The 21575-nt window shown below is 45.3% G+C and overlaps 1 protein-coding gene across 3 annotated transcripts in view; it reads left to right on the plus strand.

Annotated features, from left to right (window-relative positions):
• Window positions 1-414: 414 nt before the first annotated feature.
• The window catches only part of CLYBL (citramalyl-CoA lyase), a 221313-nt gene continuing 200152 nt past the window's right edge, over window positions 415-21575 (plus strand). For all 3 annotated transcript variants that reach the window (XM_065902225.1, XM_065902224.1, XM_065902223.1), the window contains exon 1: window positions 415-522. In XM_065902225.1, the coding sequence (XP_065758297.1) occupies window positions 452-522 (71 nt within the window). In that variant the 5' untranslated portion in view covers window positions 415-451. The remainder of the gene's footprint in view (window positions 523-21575) is intronic.

Genomic DNA, 21575 nt, shown 5'->3' on the forward strand with positions numbered 1-21575 from the left:
CCCTTGGATTGTAAGGAGATCCAGCCAGTCCATCCTAAAGGAGGCATCAGTCCTGAATGTTCATTGGAAGGACTGATGTTGAAGCTGAAACTCCAACGCAAAGAGTTGACTCATTTGAAAAGATGCTGGTGCTGGGAAAGATTGAAGGCAGAAGAGACGACAGAGGACGGGATGGTTGGATGACATCACCGACTCAATGGACGGGAGTCTGAGTAAACTCCGGGAGTTGGTGATGGACAGGAAGGTCTGGCGTGCTGCAGTCCATGGGGTCGCAAAGAGTCGGACACGACTGAGCGGTTAGACTGAACTGAAAGCTCTGGAAGCTCTGACAGCCCGAGGGCAGGTGCGCAGAGCGCGGGGGCGTGGCTTGCGGGGGAGTGGGCGGGGCGTGGAGAGGGGCGGGACGAAGTGGAGACGGACAGGGCGAGGGCGGGGCGCGCGCGTTGGGAAGATGGCGCAGCGTCTGCTGAGGAGGGCGGCGCGAGGAGCGACGGCGGCGGCGGCGGCGGCGCTGCCTAGGCTGTGAGTGCAGGTCCCCACTCCCCCGCCGCTCGGCCGCGCTCGCTGTGGTCGGCGTTCGGCTCCGCGCTGCGCAGGCGCGGCTTCCTCGGCCCTTGGCGGGAAGCCCCGCGGGCCGCGAGCGCCGTGAGCCTCCCGAGCGCGCGTGCTCGACCTTTGCCAAGGTCGCCAGCGCCCCGCGGGGGTCGCCCCACCCCCCACAGTGTCCGTGCCTCAGTCGGGGAGGGCCGTTGCCTGAGTCCGGAAAATGGGTACAAACGTCTGACCTCGCAAACCCAGAAAACAAAACTCGCGGCCCCACACAGGGAAGCCCTGAACGTAGGGCCGGGAGCCGGCCTCTGAGAGGCGGCTCGCCTCACCTGGTTGTTTACGCAGCGGTTCCCAAACTGTTCGGTCTCAGGACCCCTTTACACGCTGAGAAATTATCGAAGACCCCGAAGAGTTTTTGCTTATATCTGTTGAATTTTTTTTTAACGGCATGAGGAATTTAAAAGTCACAAATCCGTTTAAATGGAACGCAGATTGCATCTTTAATGAAAAATATTTAAAAAAAAGAATAGTGGCGTGGTTTTATGTTTTAAAAAAAATCTCTTCAGTTTAATTAAGGACAATTGGAGTCGCATATCACGTGTCTTGGAGAAAGTTTACCCAGAAATTTCCAGGCTCATGCAGAAGCCAGTTGGAGAAGGGAAGACCTCGAAGACCCTTTCACAGGGTCTCAGGTTGCCGCCTCCCCACCCCAGGTGTCCTCAGATGACGCCTTGAGAATCGCTGGTTGAGATTTGCTTGTTTGCCAATTACATGCACATATATGACCTCATTCTGTTCCCTGATCACCATGGGAAGAAGCTGGGTGACTCATTTATAAAGATGAGGAAACCAAGGCTCACAGAGGCTGACTGACTCTCAAAGCAGAGAATGGCAGAGTTGGGTTCAGAAACCAAATCAAGGCTCCTGCTCTGGAACTTGATTACATCTGCTTGCTCCGTGCTTCCTGACTCCCTGGTGTTCCCTGCCAGGAGCCACCTGGCTTGTCCGTCCCACCTTCCCTTTTCCTAGTTCCTGGCTTGGTTATGTCTCTGGGTTCTGGGGTCAGCAGTGAAGCCAGAGGAGCCCCTGAAGGGGTGTACTCAGACCCTTCCAGAAAGTCCTTTTCTGGCCTATGAAGGGACCAACTTCTGTGACCTCCAGTGACCACACCCCCGCCACTGACTTCTAAGGCTCCTGGGGCTCAGCTCACAATGCACTACATTCCTCTTAGCACACTGGCCCATTCTCAGCACTCTTAGACACCCCACCAAGGCCATGGGAGCGGGCTTTCATGCAGAGCCCTTCCCAGGTTAAATTCTGTGGGTCCTGGCGCCTTCAGAACACAAGGGGATGGGAAAAGTAAATGTGCCCAAGGTCAGCTTAGAGAAGTCTGCCTGGAGCTGTTTTCCTTTCTATCCCAGTTGTCTAGCACTTCCGCTTCAAGCCGGTGGACTGGCTCCTGGTGGCTTTTCTGTCTTTAGAGCATCAGCAGTGTTGCGGATAGGCAGTTATTGAACCCTCTTCCCGACCCTCCAGAGTTTTTCTCTGTTGCTGTGGTGTCCCTGCTGCTTCCCTGCCCTTTCTCTCTCCAGCCCAGCAGCTCTCTGCTGCTACGGCCCAATTTACAGAAATACCCTGCCCTCATATTGGGGGCACATAACTGCCCACGGGCAGATGTGCTATTGCTAGGAGTGTCTTTTAAATCTCTCAGCTGGCAGAGCAAAGAAATAACATGAATAGTAATCCATACATATATACACATCTAGAAATATTTCTCATGTAACCATCTAATCTATATTAAGCTAAACGTGAGTTCATACTATATTCTAATTCATTACCACATGGATCATTCTAGCCTCCTCACCTGGCTTGTTTGTTAATTTTCACCCCAACAGTGAGAAACCTGGCTCCCACCATATGCTATCCAGTCACTCAATTGTTAAATTTCAGTGTCCATGTAGCAGTGTTTGACTCGTTAGACCGTACTCCTTGGGGAAAGACTTCATCAACTAAAGTCCAGGGCTTAGGTACAGTTCCTTTCTCTTTAGTCATAGAGATTCCACTCATTTCCACAGTTACTTGGGTTAGCACCTTTTCTTCCCAGCCCTTTCAGTGAGGTGATTTCATACATTTGTAACAGAGTAAGATTCTCTTTTCCCTTTTCTTGTCTAGTTGCACTAGCTAATGGTTTTACTAAGACGTTAAATAGGAGTGATGAGACTCCTGTTTGCCTTGGTCCCAGTCTTGGGGAAAGCATCCAGTTTCCCACTGTTAAGTTTGATGTTAATTGTATATGTTCTATAGATGGTTTTTATTCCCCATTTACTGAGGCTTGTTTTTTTTTTTTTTTTTTTTTTTTACATGAATCATTGTTGAATTTTGTCAAGTTCTTTTTCTGTAACCAATTGATATGATCATATGATTTTTCTTCTTTAGCCTGTTGATGTGGCAGATTATATTAACTGATTTCTGAATATTGGGCTAGCCTTGTATACCTGGAATAAATCCCACTTGGTCATGGCCTATAGTTCTTTTTATGTATACATTATTGGATTTGATTTGTGAATATTTTTTGAGGGTTTTACATCTATATTCATGAGTGACGTTAGTCTGTAGTTTTCCTTTCTTGTAATTATTTATTTGGTATTGGTTTCTATAATATGTTTCCTCTCTTTTTTGTCCTTATATTCTTTTACTGTTGCTTTCTTTTGCATTAAGTGAATATTTTCTTACATGATATTTTTTATTTCTTTAATGATTTTTTTCACTATTTTTTTAGTGGTTGCCCTCAGGCTTACCATATGCCTCTTTAAAAAATTGTGGTAAAATATATATAACAAGCTTTGCCATCTTAACTATTTTAAGTGTACAGTTTAGTGGCATTATCATATTCACAGTGCTTTGCAGACATCATCATTATCCCCCCAGTTTTTTCATCACTCCAAACAGAAACTCTGTACTTATTAACTCCTCATTCCCCAGGACCTGGTATTCTCTAATCTACTTTCTGTCTCTTTGCCTCTTTTAGGTATTTCATTTAAGTGGAATCACACAATATTTGTCATTTTGTTTCTGGCTCATTTCACTTAGCATAATGTTTTCAAGAGTCTTCCATGGTGTAGCATGTATTGGAACTCCGTTCCTTCCTATGACTGGATAATATTTAATTGTTTGTATATTACCATACATAACTTACCAGAATCTACTTTTGATTTATACTGACTTAACTCCAGAAAATAGAGAAATGTTACATTTATATAGTTCTGTTCCCTTTTCTTCTTTTTTATGATATGATTGTTTTACGTATTATATTTATATAGAAAGCTGTCTTATCAGTTGTTATCTGCTTCAATTCTGGAATATCTGCTTTCAGGTCACCAGATGACACACAGTTCCAGTCAGAATTTGAACTTTCTTCAGGGGTGTCACATGAATCCAGGAGTCTATTCCTTGGAGTTTGGTGGCACAGTGGTTGGTTAGCAGTATTTGATAGGGGCCTTTCCGGTGAGATTGAAGAGAGTTCTGGCGGTGTCTTTTCCAAAAGATGAAATCTCCAGGTTGCAATCAGTGTGTGATGCTTAAGGTCTTCATTTCTTGAGGGCACACTGTGAAAAGATTGTTCTACCAAAACATGGCTACTTTTAACAGCACCAGTTAGGCCTTTGCAATATTGGAGTATCTCTGCTTTTATCAGCTGTGGGTTAAAAGAAGCAGGAGTCAAGTGTATTGGACATCCTGTGACTTTTCCAAAGGATGCGAGTTTATGAATTCCAAAGGGGTGGAGCTGAGATTTAGAAATATCAATGGAATACTTTTGGCTGAAATAGTTAGAGAGTCTCTACAGATTTTGCCAATTGAGTCTTAATAGTGATGTCAGTGTGTTTAAACAAGATGATTGAGGGTGGCAAGTACAATGAAAGTGTTGTAAAACCAGGCAGACAGCACATACTTGTTGAAGTGCCTGGCCAGTAAAAATGGATTCTTCAATTACTATGAAGTTTGAGAGGAATCCTGCAGGAGAAGCCTTCGGTCCAGTGGGAAACATACAGGCCATGACTGAAACACATTTATATCCACTAGATGGAGTAAATGTATAAAATTCATTTGCCAGACTTCAGATGGTTCAGTAAACAGGTTAAGATATCTGGGAGCAGTAAGAACGGCTTCCCTGGATTGTACTTTGGACTGTGTAACACGTGAGGCGGACACCTTTTGTGGTCTTATTAATGTTTCGCCACCAGTGTTGATTCATGAGGGCTATTTGTCAGCTGTTGCTGTGTAGTCACTTAGTCGTGTTCGACTCTTTGCAGCCCCAGGCTCCACTGTCCATGGAATTCTCCGGGCAAGAATACTGGAGTGGGTTGCCATCTCCTTCTCCATCGTTTGTCAGTAGACCAGTGGTTTAATGCATGTATGGGGGTGAGAAGTGGGAACTTTACCATCTCTGGTAGGACTGGGTTGTTGTTTTGTCCAAACCAGAACTTTCTCTTTATCAAACCAACAGTTGGGTAATTTCCAGATTTGTTTTCCTTCTTCTGAGGACAGTTATTGGGGTTCTTTAGCCATTTTTTCTAAATTATCATTTGTGGAAATATCCCTTTGGATCATAACAAAAGTTTGGCTGCTGTTGGTCCCTTTAAGGGCAGCATTCCTTACTTTATTATCAGTAAGGTGATTTACTCTAGCGTCTAGAAAATCAAGCTTCGAATGTCCCAGAACCTTGATAATAGTAAAGCAGCTGGTAAGAGTATTATATGCAATAATTCTTGAATACAGAATTGTGCAGCCCATCCCCATGATCCAGTTAGATCACCCCTGAATTTCTACCATCCCCTATGTTCTCTTGAGCCCTTTTGCAATTAATCCTCACTCCTGCCTCCAACCCTATCATCTTTTTCATGTTCATATTGTCAGTAGTGACTTGCTCTCTCTCCCTGATATTTGTAGTCCTTTTTTCTCTGCTTTTTGCTGGATCAGTCTGGCTAGAGTTTTCGGTTTATTGATCTTTTTAAAGAACTGTTTTTGGTTTTATAGATTTTCCCCTATTGTTCTTCTGTGTTCAATCTCATTGATTTCTGTTCCAATATTTATTATTTTCTGTCTTCAACTTCAGTTCAGCCGCTCAGTCGTGTCCGACTCTTTGTGACCCCATGAATTGCAGCTCACCAGGCCTTGTCCATCACCAACTCCCGGAGTTTACTCAAACTCATGTCCATCGAGTCGGTGATGCCATCCAGACATCTCATCCTCTGTCGTCCCCTTCTCCTGCCCCCAGTCCCTCCCAGCATCAGGGTCTTTTCCAAGTCTTCCACTTAGCTTGGGTTTAATTTGATCTTTTAATAACCACTCAAATGGAGGGTGGAGATGGGAGAAGAAGAGTGCAGAGGGGAGAAACTGTAGGGCATAGAAGAATGGAAGCAGTGAGAGAGCAAGGGGAAAAGCCTTTGTAGAAAGAATGGTAAAAAGGAGGCCGGGGTTAAAAAGAACAAACTTTTGAATGAGCATTTTGAAAAGAACTCAGAATAAGAATATGTGTACTTTGTCACTTGACTTGGTATTAAAAGCTCAATGCGAAGTGTTAGGTATTTTTAAATATTTGTCGGCATCATTAGAAATTGACTTTAGAAATGCATAGTGAGAAGCTAAATGGGATGCTGTAAATAAAAAATGATGTCTTGGGTTATGAGGCAGAAAGAAACTTTAAGTAGTTCAGGGAGATAGGGGGACCAACTATCTCAACTTGCCTAGGACTGCTGTCCTGGTTTTTGCATTGAAGGTCCCATATTCCACAAAGCTTCCCTGTTTCAGGCAAAGAAGGATGGTTATTTACCCTAGAGATAGAGAAAGGAAGGGCTGAAGGATTGAGTAAAGATGATCTAAGATGGTAAACCAGAGGTCCAAGAATTGGAGCTAGAGCCTTCTAGAATGGCCCCCTAAAAGAATGGGATGGGTGGACTGCGGTCCATTGGGTCACAAAGAGTAAGACATGATTAAGCAACTAAAAGAATGGGATGGGAAAGAGTATTTGGAGTGCTTTTTTTTTTTTTTTTTTGAGAAAAAAGAGCCTCTGCTAGGAGTAGGGCTGCAGAGAAGAGGTGAGCGACTCTGAGGAAATAGGAAATACCCTAAGAGGGTAGATAGACCAGGCAAAGCCTGGGGGCAGGGGGCATGCCCGTGGCCTGGACAGAGGAGTTGGTGGGAAATGAGGTAAAACCAGAGTCAGAACTAGTGGGCAGTAACCAAGCTGGTGACAAGAGCTGAAAGTGGTAGCTCAGCGGCCTGTACTGGAAGATGCACATGCACGTGGGTGGTGCCTCCTGGAGCAGATGTCGCTGGAGGGAAATTCCCAGCCAGGGGCTGCGCGCCAGCAAGGCTGTGCCAAGTCTGCGGATTAGCATAAGCTTCGCTGGTGGACCCATTCCAGCTGTGTAGGGCTTCCACTCCCATTGTGTCATTTGTACACTTGCTATAGAGTTTTGCTGTGGGCTATAACCATCTGTGTGGGTGCAGACTGAGAGGAAGGACACTAGGTGGCCCAGGGAGAGGCTGAGGGTAGGGAGGAAAGGCTGGAATCAGAAGGTGAACTGAAAATCCTTCACCTGCTCACCCCCAGGCCCTGTGGATCCAGAAAGGAGTGGAGGACACTTTCATCACATGTGCTTCTCTTTACTCTACTCTGAATAACTGTAGCCACCGAGGTCTCTGTCCTCTCAGGGAACTCTCCTGAGTGCTCCTGCTTCGCAGAATGTTTGAATGCCACAAGCACTTCATTCTGGGGCATTGATGATGGGTATTCTCTGAAGTTACATCGGAGTCTGAGAAGGTGAGCGTGTAAGCTTGGCTGTAGTTGAGCCTCACACGTTCAGTGAGGTAGCGTCTGGGGTGGCTGACACCGCTGAGCATCGGCACTTTACCTGAAGTGGTTATTTTCTCCAGCGATGGCTTTGCAACAGCCAAGGTCTGATGGATGTAATTTCTGAAAACAGCCTCTCGCCACAGTTTCCTTAACTAAAAGTTGCAGTGACCGCTCTGTAGGAGCTGCCGTTTTATGCATGACTGATTCCCTGTGGGGAAGCCCACAGGTGCATGTGGCTGAGATTTTAGGAAGACGGAGAAGAAAGCTGGGCTCCTTGGGGAGTGGCTGTTGGTGGGCCTGATGAACATTTTAAGACTGGAAGAGTTGTTAATTGTTAAAACAAAACTGCTTTCTTGCCTCTGAATGCAGCTGGGCTGTGTTCTGTTGTTACATGTTACTTACTTATTCCTCTGTGCTTTGCTCATGATCTTGGCAGTTTAAAACTTTACTAATCAATAAAGAAAATTCCAAAGAAATAGTACTTGTGTTTTCATGTAGGTCACTTGGGTGTACATTTAAATCCATTCTAATTCATAAAAGTTTTAATTTATTTCCTGTTGTTACTTGAAGATACTTTATCAATTAAATAATTCATTTGAATGATGTAGACAATAAGTGGGTCCCGGAATTGAGGTTCCTTTCTTCCTTCCTTCTTTATTTGGCTGCATTGGTTGCTGCGCACAGGATCTTTCTTAAGGATTCTCTAGTCATGGTGTACGCGCTTGGTTGCTCCGCAGCATGTAGGATCTTAGTTCCCCGACCGGGAATCCAACCCATGTCCCCTGCGTTGCAAAGAGGATTCTTAACCACTGGACCACCAGGGAAGTCCCGCCTCCTTCCTTCTTTCTTTCCTTCCCTCCTTTGTCTCATTTTCTGTTCTTCCTCCCTCCTTTCCTTCCTTTTTCAATTATAGGCCAGATTTAAGATGACTTTTTATTTAGTTGCTTTCATTTTATGTTTCGGTTAAAATTTAGGATCTCCTGAAGTAGGAAATGGCAACCTACCCCAGTATTCTTGCCTGGAAAATTTCATGGACAGAGCAGCCCAGCAAACTGCAGTCCTTGGGATGGCAAAGAGTCAGACATGACTGGGCACGTGACTGACACGCACTAATCTTTGAGCATTGGTGTTTACTATTGTTCCACAGCCATCACATATTTATTTCTCTGTATATAGCTGCAGTTGTTCATTGTGTCTATTTACAAGTTTGTTTTTTTCTTTAAGAAATGCACGGATAAATGTCCCTATATCCAGGTTTCTGTGGCTCCCCTTACTTAAGTTCTTGGAGGTGATTTTCTGTGTGTGAACTTGCTGGGTGAAAGAGTATGCGTGTCTTAAGCCTTTTGATCCTTAAGCCTTTGTTGTCAGATTGCCCTCCAGAAATGGTGCTATATATACCAGGATTGCAGTATGTCTTTTGGAGGCTTACTTGCCTATTTTCCTTGGCATCAGTAGGCTCTTGCACAGGCTCTTACTGGTCAGACAGCTGGCAGTGCCCGGTCTGGAAAGAAGCCTGCCTCCTGACTATAACCACTGGAGACTTTTCCCTCTGGAGCCTCAGCGTCACACTGACCCAGCCTACAAGTGTTTCTGTAAACGGCCATGTAGTTAAACTTCTACTAGTTCTTTTCAGAACTACACTGCATGTAAGGTCTTCCTCTTAAAGCTTTGAGACTGACCAAAGTGCTTGATTCCATAATAAAGGAACCAAAACCAATTTCCATGAGAAAGTAAGGATTCCATTTTAATAGGCTGCTTGATGTGAACAAGTCTGTCTGAACTGTTTCCCCATGCCTTATTCTTTTTTTTTAACAAAAAAATTTCCCACAGTAAATTGATAAATGTCAAAAAGAGTTTATAAAACTATACATATAGTATGATTTCAGTCTCTTTGACAAACTTTGTGTGGGATTGTATATAATGTATAAGCTATACACATAAATGCAAAGTAAAAGTTCCTAAAGTTTATACTCCAAAATGTAAAATGTAACCATCATTTACCCCATGCTGTATTTCTGACCGAGAAAGCTGAGTGACCAAAATTCTCTGTAAGTATATGCAGGTCTCTTCAAATATTGATATTTAGAACCCCAAAATACTGAAAAATTTTAAAGATAGCACTTGCCACTCCTAGTAAAATTAGTGTTAAAATTAGTGGTAGATTGTGTTTTCCTTTTAGCTGAAAGTTCTACATTTCTAAAAAAAAAAAAATGTGTATTTTAAAACATGAACCTTTTAAAAGTTTATACAGTCATTTTACATCATATCATGCATATGTATACGTTGCACAACCTTACAGGTAGAGCAGGCTTATTTTAAAGCACTTCCACTTGACTTGTTGTCTTACTTAATCTCACAGTATTCTTTGTGAGCAGGATGATATGCCTACTTTACTTTTTGGCCAAATAGCAAAATTTCGGAGGGAAAAAAAATAATAAAATCCTTGCCAGATGCTGTTTTCATACGGAGACACTGGAGGGCGCTCTAACAATGAGCGATTTAAGTTGCCTCCTGAGAGGCAAATGCATCTTAGTAAAAGATCGGAGAATTCATTTTAAGGTGAATGAAAGACACATAGATGTAGAAGGCATATTTCTTTCTATACTGACCTATAAACGGTCCCTTTGACAGTTTAGGAGACATTTAAGAAGTAGCTCTGGGCTGCTTTATTGCCCCCTCCCTCCTCTTGCCCCTTCCGGCTGCTTGGGGTTGTGGGTCAGCCCGCAGCACTGTCCCTTTAAGTCTGCTCAGACGCCGCCCTCGGAGGGGTCTTTCCCAGCGAAGCCCACCCTCGCCCGCCACACTCCCTCCGCCTCACCCCGCTGAGTGTCATTCTCCATTGCACCCACTTCCACCTGTCCTGTTGTATGCTTGTCTGTCTGCTGCTTGTCTGCCCCTCACCCGCAGCCTCCGTGTTCCTGAGAACACGGACTTGGTCTTTTTATCCCACTGCTGTGTACCTTGGCCCTGAAGCAGTTCCTGGCCCCCAGTAAATGCGCGATACAGATTTGCTGGATGAAAGATACTGCATCTGGAGATTAGTGCCTTTTTTTATTGTGGTAAAAATATACATAACATAAATTTACCATTTTAAGCACTTTTAAGTGTACAGTTCAGTGGCATTAAGTACGCTTTTTTTTTTCCCCACAACCATCACCACCATCCATCTCCGGAGTCTTTTCCTCATCCAAGACTGAAACCCTGTACCCATTGAACAGTGACTCCTCATCCCCCTACCCCCACTCCCCATAAGGCTGTTCTATCTTATGAATGGCTATTCTGTATTATCCTGTAAATGGAATCAGACCATGTTTGTCCTTTGCATCTGGATTATTTCACTTAGCATAATGTCCTGAAGGTTCATCCATATTGTGGGGAATCAGAATTTCCTTCCTTTTTAAGACTGGATAATACCCCATTACGTGTCTTTGCCACGGTTTGTTTATCTGCGAATCCATCAGTAGACCTTTGGGCTGTTGCCACTCTTTGGCTATTGTTAGTTTTAGACGGAGCACAGAAACCCGGTGTTAAGGGTTTGAGTCTAAAGTAGGTTTCTTTGAAACAATGATAACATCTTTAAATTATACCAGTGAGTCACAGTTCACCCTTGGGTGATTTCTGCCTTCACAAAATAGTTCAGATTAAAGGAGAAAGTATTCATGCTCCTAAAAATTGGAGTTGGTTTAATATCTCTTATTGGTGCTATTCAGGGTTTTCTTACAAATGTCAAAAAAGAAAAAGCCGTTTACAAGATCAGATTTCTAACTCTGTTATGAGCAGGAAGACCCTGGATAGATCCTCTAGGGTTCCAGTCCAGCACTGACCCTGCTGTTAGCCCTTGACCTCGTTCAAGGCCCTTGTCTAAACTGATCCTTATTTTCTCACAGTTAAAATGAAGAGGGTGCACTAGACGCCTCCTGCCTACTGACATTCCGTAATCTAGGAAGGAATTACTGACCTCAAGCAAGAGGACTTTGGAGAATTCAGAAATATAAAATACTCGGCTTTTTTGAGCTATGGGTTATTTTGGTCCATTTGAGTTCAATTTGACCAGAGATTGAGGATAATAAAAGCTCTGCTTCCCCTAAATTTAGGGGCACAGCCTGCATCCGGTTGATTTGTACTCCTCCCTCCTGCCATCTTGGGAGATGTTTGTTCGTGCGTTATTCATCCTCATCCTTTAGATCCTCAGGTCAGGAGGTGTCTTCACCATTTCCCTCTCTCTCTCTGCAGTAGGGACCTCTGGCGAGTGCTCTGTCCAAGCCCTTAATCAAGTGACTGCTGACTGCCCCAGTACAGAGGGGTTGTGATTCTGAAGTAATTGGGGTGTAGTGGGAATACAGAGCCTAGAAGAACTCAGGAGTAAGAAGAGGCATGTGTCCTAAATTAGTGTTATCTGCGAGCATGATTCGGGAAAGGAGAGATGTGATTTCTGCTTTTATCCCATCCCTCTCTAGTTTCCTCCTGCCCCCGGCTGCCCCGCAAATGCCACAGTGCTCGAAGCCCAGTGTTCTCAGGTCCCGTGGTCAGCTGTTCACCTAGTGATTCCCAGAAAGTGAACGTGCTAGTCCTTTGGTCGTGTTCGCCTCTTGGCGACCCCATGGAATGTAGCCCGCCAGCCTCTTCTGTTCATGGAATTCTCCAGGCGAGAATACTGGGACGGGTTGCTATTTCCTTCTCCAGGGGGTCTCTCCAACCCAGGGATGCAACCCAGGTCTCCTGCAGTGCAGGCGGATTCTTTACCGTCTGAGCCACCAGGGAAGTCCGGTGATGCTCAGAGACTGACAAAACCAGAGTGTGCAAACGTTGTGTGTGTCGCCCCTCCCAGGTGTTGTACATTTTAACAAATGTCCTACCTGCAAGAGTCGGCCGGAAAAGAGAATCTCTCCTCTGCCAGGGAAGCAAGTGTGGACATCAGAGAGGCTTGTGTCCCTCCCACCTCCCCCGTCCTCTGGACAAAGGTCCTGCCTGTGAGCCTGGGTCTTCAGTCTGTCCTGTGCTACAGAACAGTCTGGGTTCACCAGGGGCCTGGAGACGTGCCTGAGACTGGGGAGAAGCCTTACAATCAGGAGCCCCACACTCACACTCAGGTACCCGCTTCTTACCTAGCTTCCTAAAGCTGGCCTCAGTCCTCTTACTCACCCCCACAGATAGCATCAATTCCCTGATCCTTCCAGCTATCTGCTGCCTGGACCCCTCGGAGTGGCGGCACAAGCCACCTCATCCCTCCTCAACCTTGCCAGCATTCCTCCCAGCGCTGCTCGCCTTGGGCCATTGGGCCAGAACCCTCACCTTCTCCACACCCGCCCAGTCCCGCCCCGCTCTCATTTGCTCACACTCTTCCTCCTGCCTCTCACCTCAGGCCCTGCCTCTCAACTCAGGCCCTGTCACAGATGCCACTTCCTCCTAGAAGTCGCCCTTCCCCAGGCTCTAAGGCAGCAGCCCTCTGTGCCTTCCCTCTGAAACTCAGCCCCCTCTAACAGCTCTCGCCCCTCAGTCCCTTCGTTAAGGGCATCTCTGGTGCAACTCCCAGGCGTCTTGGGCGCCCTCTTTCCTCCCACCCATGCCCCATCTGTTGCCAGGTCTGTTGATTCCCTTCTTCATCTGTCAACTCTTCCCCACTGTGTTGGTTTCCTGTTGATGTTGTAACATTATCACAAACTTAGTGGCTTAAAACAGCACAGAGTTTTTCCTTGACATTTCTGGAAGTCAGGAGTCTGAAGTGGGCTGTGGTGGGCTGAAACCAAGGTGTCAGCGGAGCTGCACCCCTTTGTGGAGGCCTGCAGGGAGGGTCCGTTTGTTCCTCCGGCTTCTAGAGCAGCCCAGATACTTTGGCTCATGGCCCCTTCCTCTATCAAGAGCCAGCAACCATGGGTCAGATTCTTCTCAGGCTGCCATTTCACTGGTTCTCTCGCCTCTGCCTCATCCTTCCACTTACAAGGATGTTTGTGTTTATATTGAGCCTGGATGATCCAGGCTAATCTCCCAATCTCAGGGTCATCTGATTAGCAACCTTAATTCCACTTTGCGACGTAACCTACCACATTCCTGGGCTCCAGGGGTTAGGCCAGGGATGTTTTTGGGGGCCATTATTTTGCTTACATCCACTCTCCTAGCTTCAGGCTTGAGCTCATGGAGTAGCTATGTGATTGATTGCCTGTCTCACCTCCCTCATCACCTCCCATGTTACATGCCGCCTGCATAGGTACTAGGATGTATATTCTGTTAGCAAGACTTGTTGGGTCTGCCTCCAAAAATGTCCTGTGGTTCTCTCTCTTTGTCTCCGGTGTCACCATTCAGTTGGTCATCTCTTATCTGGACCTCTGTGAAGGGGGTCTTGTACATCCACTTACACCCCTCCAACCCATTTTTTAAAATTGAGGTAAAATTTACGTAATATAAAATTAACCATTTTAAAGTATACAGTGCAATACATTTACAGTGTTGTACAACTATAATCTCTGTTCCAAAACATTTTCATCACCTGAAAGGAAAACCCTGTATCTGTTAGTAGTCACTCCCTATTCCTCCTTATTCCAGCTCCAAGCAACCACTAGTCTGTTTTCTACTCTTTTGGATATCTCATATAAATGGAGTCATGCAGTGTGTGGCCTTTTGTGACTGGCTGTTTTCATCTAGAATAACATTTTTGAGATTCATCTGTATCTGTATCATGTGTCAGTATTCTGCTCCCCTTTATGGCTGAGTAGTATTTTGCTCCCCTTTATGGCTGAACAGTATTGCATTATAGTTAGATGCTAATTGTAGAATTGTAGGTATATGCCATATTCTATTTATCCATTCATCAGTTGATGGACATTTGAGTTGTTTTTCCCTTTGACAGTTGTGAATGGTGCTGTTGTAAACATTCATACACAAGTATTTGAGTGCTGGTTTTCAATTCTTTTGGATGTATACCTGGGAATGTAATTGCTGGGTCATGTGGTAAATCTGTTTAACTTTTAGAGCAACCACCGAACCATTTTCCCCAGCAGCTGCCCTGGCCACTGGGAGGTTCCACTGGCGGTGCACAAGGGTTCCAGTTTCTCTGGATCCTCGCCAGCACTTGTTACTTTCCATTGTTTTCATTGTCGCCATCCTCCTGGTGTGGAGTGGTATCTCTGAGTGTTTTCCTCCAAACTAGTTTTAAATACACACGCTGGTTCATCTCCCTTCACTGCTTAGCATCCTTCAAGCGGCCTCCTGTGGCCCTCCAGGGCGTGTCTGGTCTCACCCCTTCTCTGTCTCGCTTCTCGTCTCCTCCCACCCTTCTCACACACTCATCCCAGCATCATTGCCATCTCTTGCTTCCTTAAGCGAGGAAGGCTTTGAGGACCAGGGGGGTTCAGACAGTTTCCCAAGACCACAGAGCTGAGACAGAGCCCTGGCCTTGCCACTGACTAGCCAGCTCCTTCCAGTCCCCTCATCTGTAAGAGGGGCCCATGATACCACAGAGAGTGGTTAGAATGAAATGAAATGGGCGCTGGGCATAGCACCTGGCTCGTAAGGACACCAGTAAACAGGGGACGTAAGAAAAAGAAATAAGATAGATGCATAAAGCCACCGCCTGCACTCCCCTCGGCCCCACTGGCTGAGGCAGGTGCGCCCGTACCCCCTTTCCGCCCTCGGGGCCTCTAGTCCGTTGTCACACTTTGGGTTTGGTCTCAGGATGTGGATGGGTGCACCTCCTTCACGTTTGGTCTCTTCCACGAAGCTGGAGTCTCTGCCTTCACCCCTCTGTGCTTGTGCCCTGCACAATGTCTGACACATAGTAGGCGCTTAATGTAAAATTCCTGCGTGAAAAAAATCATCAGATGGTCACAGTAAACAGAATTCATTACTAATTATCCACTTGACATGAGAGGGTGGAAAGGCAAACTTTTTTGGTGTGAGTGTGGGTGTATGTATGTTTTCCTCGATTATAGATTTGTCTAAACATTCCTGCTAATTTAAGATGTCAAATCTGAAGGTTCTTTCTTGGCTTGAGTTTTTGAACACAGTCCAGGGCTGTTTTCAGCCTCCTCAGTATTCTCCTTTTTGGGAAAGAGTTTTCGAAAGCATAAAGGGGGTGTCTTCTGTGCCTGCTTGTCTGCAGGATTCATTTACCAGTGCTAGCTGTGGGGAGGGGGAGACGAGATCTTGCTGGGAGTCCGTGCTCGTGACCCAGCACGGGGGTCTGGGAGAACCCCCTCGGTCCAAGACTGTGTGGTCGAAAGCGCCTCCTCAGCCAGTGTTTCTGTCCCAGGTACATTCCGTTTATTTCAGAATTTCTCACCTGTGGAAAATTTCTCACACTTCTTTTCTTCAACTCAGCCTCAGGAAGGTGTATTAAAAAAAAAGTCCATGGCCTTTCAGCTCAGTGGAGGAACTTCAGCAGGATCTGAAACAATATTGCTTTCATTCAGAAATTTTCCTGCTTCCGTTTTCTTCTGCCTACCCCTCATCATTCCCCTCTCCCTCCCCAGGCACCCCAGGGTGTCACGCTGGAGTGAGGTATCATAGAAAGCGTGCACCTCCCTCTTTGATTGTGGACTCCTGGCCAGCACTGGAATTACTGAGTTGCTCTTGGAAAAGGGTCTATCATCTTCTCCATCCGGAATTAAGGAACTCACGGGTTGATTGGGGCAGAATCCCCCCATTCGGGAGGCCCACTGCGCTGTACGCTCCTTGAGGACAAGGGACCACCTTCCCGGATTCCTGTCCCAGCGCAGCACCTCGGTGGAGTGGAGTGCTAGCTTGCAAGTTTCTGAAACCAGCTGGATGGCTCCACACGTTCTGTTGTGTATGGGAACCGCTGAGCATTAGCAACTAGCCAGTGACCAGCCGTGATGAGCAGTTTGTAGGCTCCACAAACGTCTAATGTGCTGAGTGAGGACCCCAGGCATCAGCTGAAGAAACGACTTTTAAAAATGGAAATAGGACTGTTGACACAGGTGCCTTTTACTAATTAGTGTACTGTTTTTGAGGAATTAGTAACAACAGCATTTCCAGGATTGTTGTTAATGAGGGATGAGGAAACTTATCTTTTTATCTCCACAACCATATGGTTTATTGCTTGATGTGGTTCTCTCTCAGTTTTTAAGTTTGATTTTTATTTTAGTAAGGACAAAAGCATTTTCTAGCAGGGCTCATTGATTTTATTATGCAGGTAAATGGGAAAGGTATTTTCCTTCATAGAACAGTTTTTCCAAGAGGAAATTCTATAATATATTAATGGTATTCTTTTTAAGTAAAAGTCCATTTAACATATCTCTTTTAATTATTCAGTCATTCATTTATACTTTTTCCTGAAAAAAATGAGAACCATGTCCCTGCTAAGTCCTAGGCTGTCTCTAAGAAGGGGGAATGGGAGAAAATTTCCCAAAGGTCTTTTCCATGGCATGCACCTGGAGGTACTTTATTTGGTACATTTCATGTCAGATAGGGACTTCATTCTAAGAAGTGTGTCGTCTAAATGGGAAGAGAGGGAGAGTGCCTTCAGAAGACTTGGGGTCCATTCACAGGGAAGTGGACCTTTGAGCAGCTCTGAAAGGATGATGAGAGGGAAAAGCCTTCCTGGCCGAGGAACTGCGTGTGCAGAGCCCAGACGGGGACGTCAGACGAGTCCGTGAAGAGTGTGTGTGCCTTGTGGCAGCAGGGCTGGACGTGAAGCTAGCTGGCCAGTTGGGGTCAGGCTGTGAGGGGCTTCGAAGACCAGACAAGGATTTCAGATTTACATCCTGTCAGTAACCCAGAGGCAGTGAAGATGTTTCAAGTCTCAGCCTCCATCAAGTGAGTTCTTCACTCTGTGCTCTGGTCTAGGTGGCAGTCCCATGTCATTTCAACTTCTTGCCTCTCTCATTTCCTTTAATTACATTCAAAATGTGCTAGAACACCTAACGCGAATAGAGGAAAAGGAACAGGGCTCTGCAACCTGTGACGCAGGCCAGCCCATCCTCTCCTTCCAAGGCACTTACTATATTTAAATACTCCTAGTTACTGGGAGCCTTCAGGTGACTTCATTTCTCTAAGCACTCTACACTTCGTTTCCAACATCTGTAGTTAATTTCTTAAGAGACCTTAATGAGAAACTTCAAACAGTTTAAATGTCAATTACCAAAAAAGTGAGGTTTTCAAGTTCCAGTAATCTGCCTATATTGGTTGTTGGAACGCAATCCCAGGTGGATGTAATTTAAGACAGATGCCATTCCAAAGCTTCAGTTACAAAGAACTTACACATTTTCAGGACTAACAACCCGGGTCTGCTGTCACTACACTCACACAGGACTGTCTGCAGCTCTGGCTTATCTGGCAGGAGCTGGGTTCACTGCAGTCACTCCGGCTCTGTCTTAGCTGGTGCTTTTGAGTCTGAAAAGATCCAAAAGCTACTGTGTGTATAAAAACGTGTTGAGAATACAGTATATTGTGATAAATCCAATTTTTAATCCTACACGTTTGAGAGGAAAAGAGGATTCGTGATGTTCTTTGTCATAGATTTATTCTTAATGAAAGGGTTAATCTTAAATTTCTGACTGAGAAATCCTGATCTGTTTGTTTCTTGCCACTCCCATTTTCCCCACAGTGTTTCTTCCTTTGCCTCTATTTTTGATTAGGATAAAATGCCCAAAGAAAGAGTTGGATATGGTGATGAGCATTATTTTAACAGAAAGTAAAACGGAAAGCATGCAGAATAAATTAACCTTGTATTTTCTCTGCAGGTCACTTAGTGGGTGTTACATCCTTTGTCGTTTGTGCTACAAAGTAAATAATTTTTGGCAGCTGGTTTAGTTTTCACCACTTCTAAGCCTATGACAAACGATCTTAGAAGAACTTTGGTCTTAAAAAGGGAAGCTTTTTGTGTGTGAATTTTGAGTTCAGCTGTTTTTTGAAGGCTTTTTAACATATAAGCCATTTATGTGGAATTTTGTTTTATTTGAATGTGAAATTTTTTTTAAGTTTTGAAAGTAGTTAGAGCCTGCCATATTGAACTGTTTTCACATTTAGACATTTAAAAGTTAATTTGCCTTTTGTATTTTTTAAAGGTACTGAGAAACATCCTCAGCTCCTACCACTAAGCATTCATTATTTATTAGTCAGCTGCTTTTGAAAACTGAGAAATTATTCCTAATTGTATAGTTTTAGGCTTTTTAATTCCCTTAGGAGAAATAATGTAAATATTTTTAGATTTATTAATACCATCTACCCATTTATCTGTTTAGCCTGTCATAAATCACTTTCAGAGGTAAGAAATAGTCATACAAAGTTAGATATATCTGAACATGTGAATTTCATGTATTTTCAGATAATCAGCCCTGTTTTAAAGGTTTCTTTCAGAATCAGCTCATCAGTGCAGCATTTGGCATGTGGTGTGTGGTTGAAACTTCAGATGAATGCAGAGGTTCTGAACTGTGCAGTGGACAGTGTACCCATCAGGACATTTTGCTTGTATGCTGACACGACCTCTTTTCTACGTAGAGTGATCTTGGTGGTGTGAGACACAGGCATCATTTATTGGGTTGGCCAAAAAGTTCATTTGGGATTTTCTGTATCAGTGTATGGGAAAACCCGAAGGAAGTTTTTGAACAACCCAATATGATATGTACAAAATGGGTGTCTGGCTTACCTGATTGAAATGTGAAATGGAACATTTTCTGGTAGTTACTTCCCAACATGCAGATTGACCGATACCCACTAAATGTATAGTCATGTCAAAATGTACGGGATCCGTGGTTTATCAGCTTCATAAATGTAAAGTTAGGAAATAAATTCAAATTCCCGCTTTGTCCTGAGGGACTTGGTGGCTTACTCCCACTTTCTCTAAGTAACATAGTAGAGCTTGTTTGACTTCACCAGCAGCCTTGGGCATTAAAGCCATCATTTGAAACCCTGAGTGGAAGAGCTGGAGAAGTCAGGAGGCCAGGAGTGAGAGACGAGTCTTCACCTTTCCCTGGTGGCCCCTCACCTGCGCGTTCACACCAGGCTGGTAATAAAACTGTAGGAGCTCATTTTATGTGAAACCATTAGCAGCCTGAGAATTTGGGGCAAGCTTCCTCTCATAGTTTAAGACACTGGAAGGTGTCATTTATAAGCACGGAGGGCCTGAAGGAAGGCAGAACAGGCTTGTAAACCTTCGCTTTAGGCTCTGGACAGCGATCAGTCCATAATACAGCTTCAAGTCTTGGGTTATCAGAATCACAAACGTGCCTTTAAGCATTGTGGGCAAATCCCATAAAACATCTGACTGCAAAGGCCGAGACAATGGCCAGTTCTTTCCTACTTGTTGTGAAGTTGCATTTTCTTACTCTGCCTTCCTGAATGAGGGTGGAAAGGAAACGGGCCCTGCTACAAGTGTAACAAGTGTAACTGAATACTCTTTGTGAAATTAAAAATAAATATGGGCTCTGATGACAGTTGCGTCATGGCCAGCATGGGGGTTTTACCTTGGAACGGCTGCTCCTGTACAGTTCTGGCACTTTTGTGTGGCTGACTCTGAATTCCTAGGCTAGGGCAGGTGTGTGTGATGGGATAGAGGCCTTGGCACATGGAGAATGGGGAGCCATTTCCAGCTTCCATTGGCTCATGAGGTGGAGAGTCACCACATGGGGACAGGATTCAGGTTCTTGGTTGCCTGTGGGAATGACAAATGGCTCTCACCGTGGGCCGGCCCAGCTTCAGAATCCCTGCTAACACCCTAAGAGTAGTTCTTTAACTGAAAACAAGAAAAAAAAGCAGAAGATTCAGTGAGAGTTCAACAACCTGTTGATTGAGAAAAGTCTGCAGAATCTGCCTGGATGTAATGATGTGTGTGACCAAGGTGCTCCAGGCTTTGCCTCCCGACCGTACGTGTGACTTTAGATCCCAGTGTGCCCAGTCCCCACCACCTGCCCTCCTCCGGGAGTAACATACTTAGTTAATTGCCCTGGGCTGCTCAGAGCTGTCCCTGGTGCTCAGCAACACCCTCCTGTGCTCGGGTCCTGTTACCCTGAGAGCCTTGGGTCCTTCTGCAGCTCGTCTCTTTCTCCAGCCAGTAGAAGACATTCTTTCTGTTTGCCACAGGTGACCCGGAGGGACTCTCACAGTGGAAACTGTAGGCATTCAGTAATATTTTCATCCTTCATATCATGCCCAGGTCTTTCCAGAGACACAGATGGGTCTGGGCTGCAGTGAGGTGGCCCCACACCAAGAGACCAGAATTATCTGGGAGAAACCACTGGTCCCTGTGGTTTCTGTGGCTCAGGGTTCCTGTTTTCAGTCTGGTTTCTTTTGAAGACTTCTTCCTTTCCCGAGGAGATTTCATGCTGATCCTCTTTTGAGGTTCTCAATGTCCTAGTGTGTTCCTTTCTACTTGGAGCTTGTGTTTATTCACCTGAAGGTGTCTCTGCCAGTGTGCCTGTTAGGAGTCACGAGGTGGTCTCCGTGGTGTGGCGGAAAGCGTCTCCTCCCCCCACAGACCGTGAGAGGCGCCTGGAGGTGGTCGGACGTGCCTTCACTCCTTCGGTAGCTGTGCTTGCTGCCCCTGTGCCCCACATCACTGTGAGGTGGGGCCCACCCTGGACGTGGGTTGTTGCCATCGAGCTGAAACAGGCTCAGATGCTGGCTACACAAGCCCATCCTCTCCTGCAGAAGCAGCTTGGGGCATTCCTAGTGTAAGTATCATATGGGCTACCCACGCACCGCCTTTTCTAGAGGGAAGACGGGAGATGTTGTCCTGCTGAATCGTGCAGTGCCTCTTTGAAAGCCATCCCCGTCTGTTATGCCTCCTCCCCTTTCTTTACTCTTGGAGCCACTTGTAGTACACACCTTAACATATTTGTAAGGATGGTCTTCTTGGGGTTGGGAATAGGTTTAGAAAGGCTGATGGTTAGTATAGTCTCTGCAAAGAAATCCTAGTAATAACTCAGGGACCAGGCTGGTAGGAGCCCAGAAGTTTCAGAGAAATTCTTAAAAGTGGAAGAGTTGTGGGCAGGTCTTCCACAAGTGTTGACCGAAGTGTTCTGAACGAGATATGTTTGGTGGAATCTTAACTTGAACAGAGGCCTGTTATTTTTGGCCTCTCTTTTCCCCTTCTCTCCTCTTTTCTTTCGCCTTCCTCTGTGACCTCCCATCCCACTGGACCTCTCACTCCCAGTATACTATTCTCTTTATCTTGACTCCATCTCTGCCCTCTTTTGGATCCAGGTATTTTTTTAAA

Source organism: Muntiacus reevesi, chromosome 11 (assembly GCF_963930625.1).
Source record: "Muntiacus reevesi chromosome 11, mMunRee1.1, whole genome shotgun sequence".
Taxonomy (NCBI): Eukaryota; Metazoa; Chordata; class Mammalia; order Artiodactyla; family Cervidae; genus Muntiacus; species Muntiacus reevesi.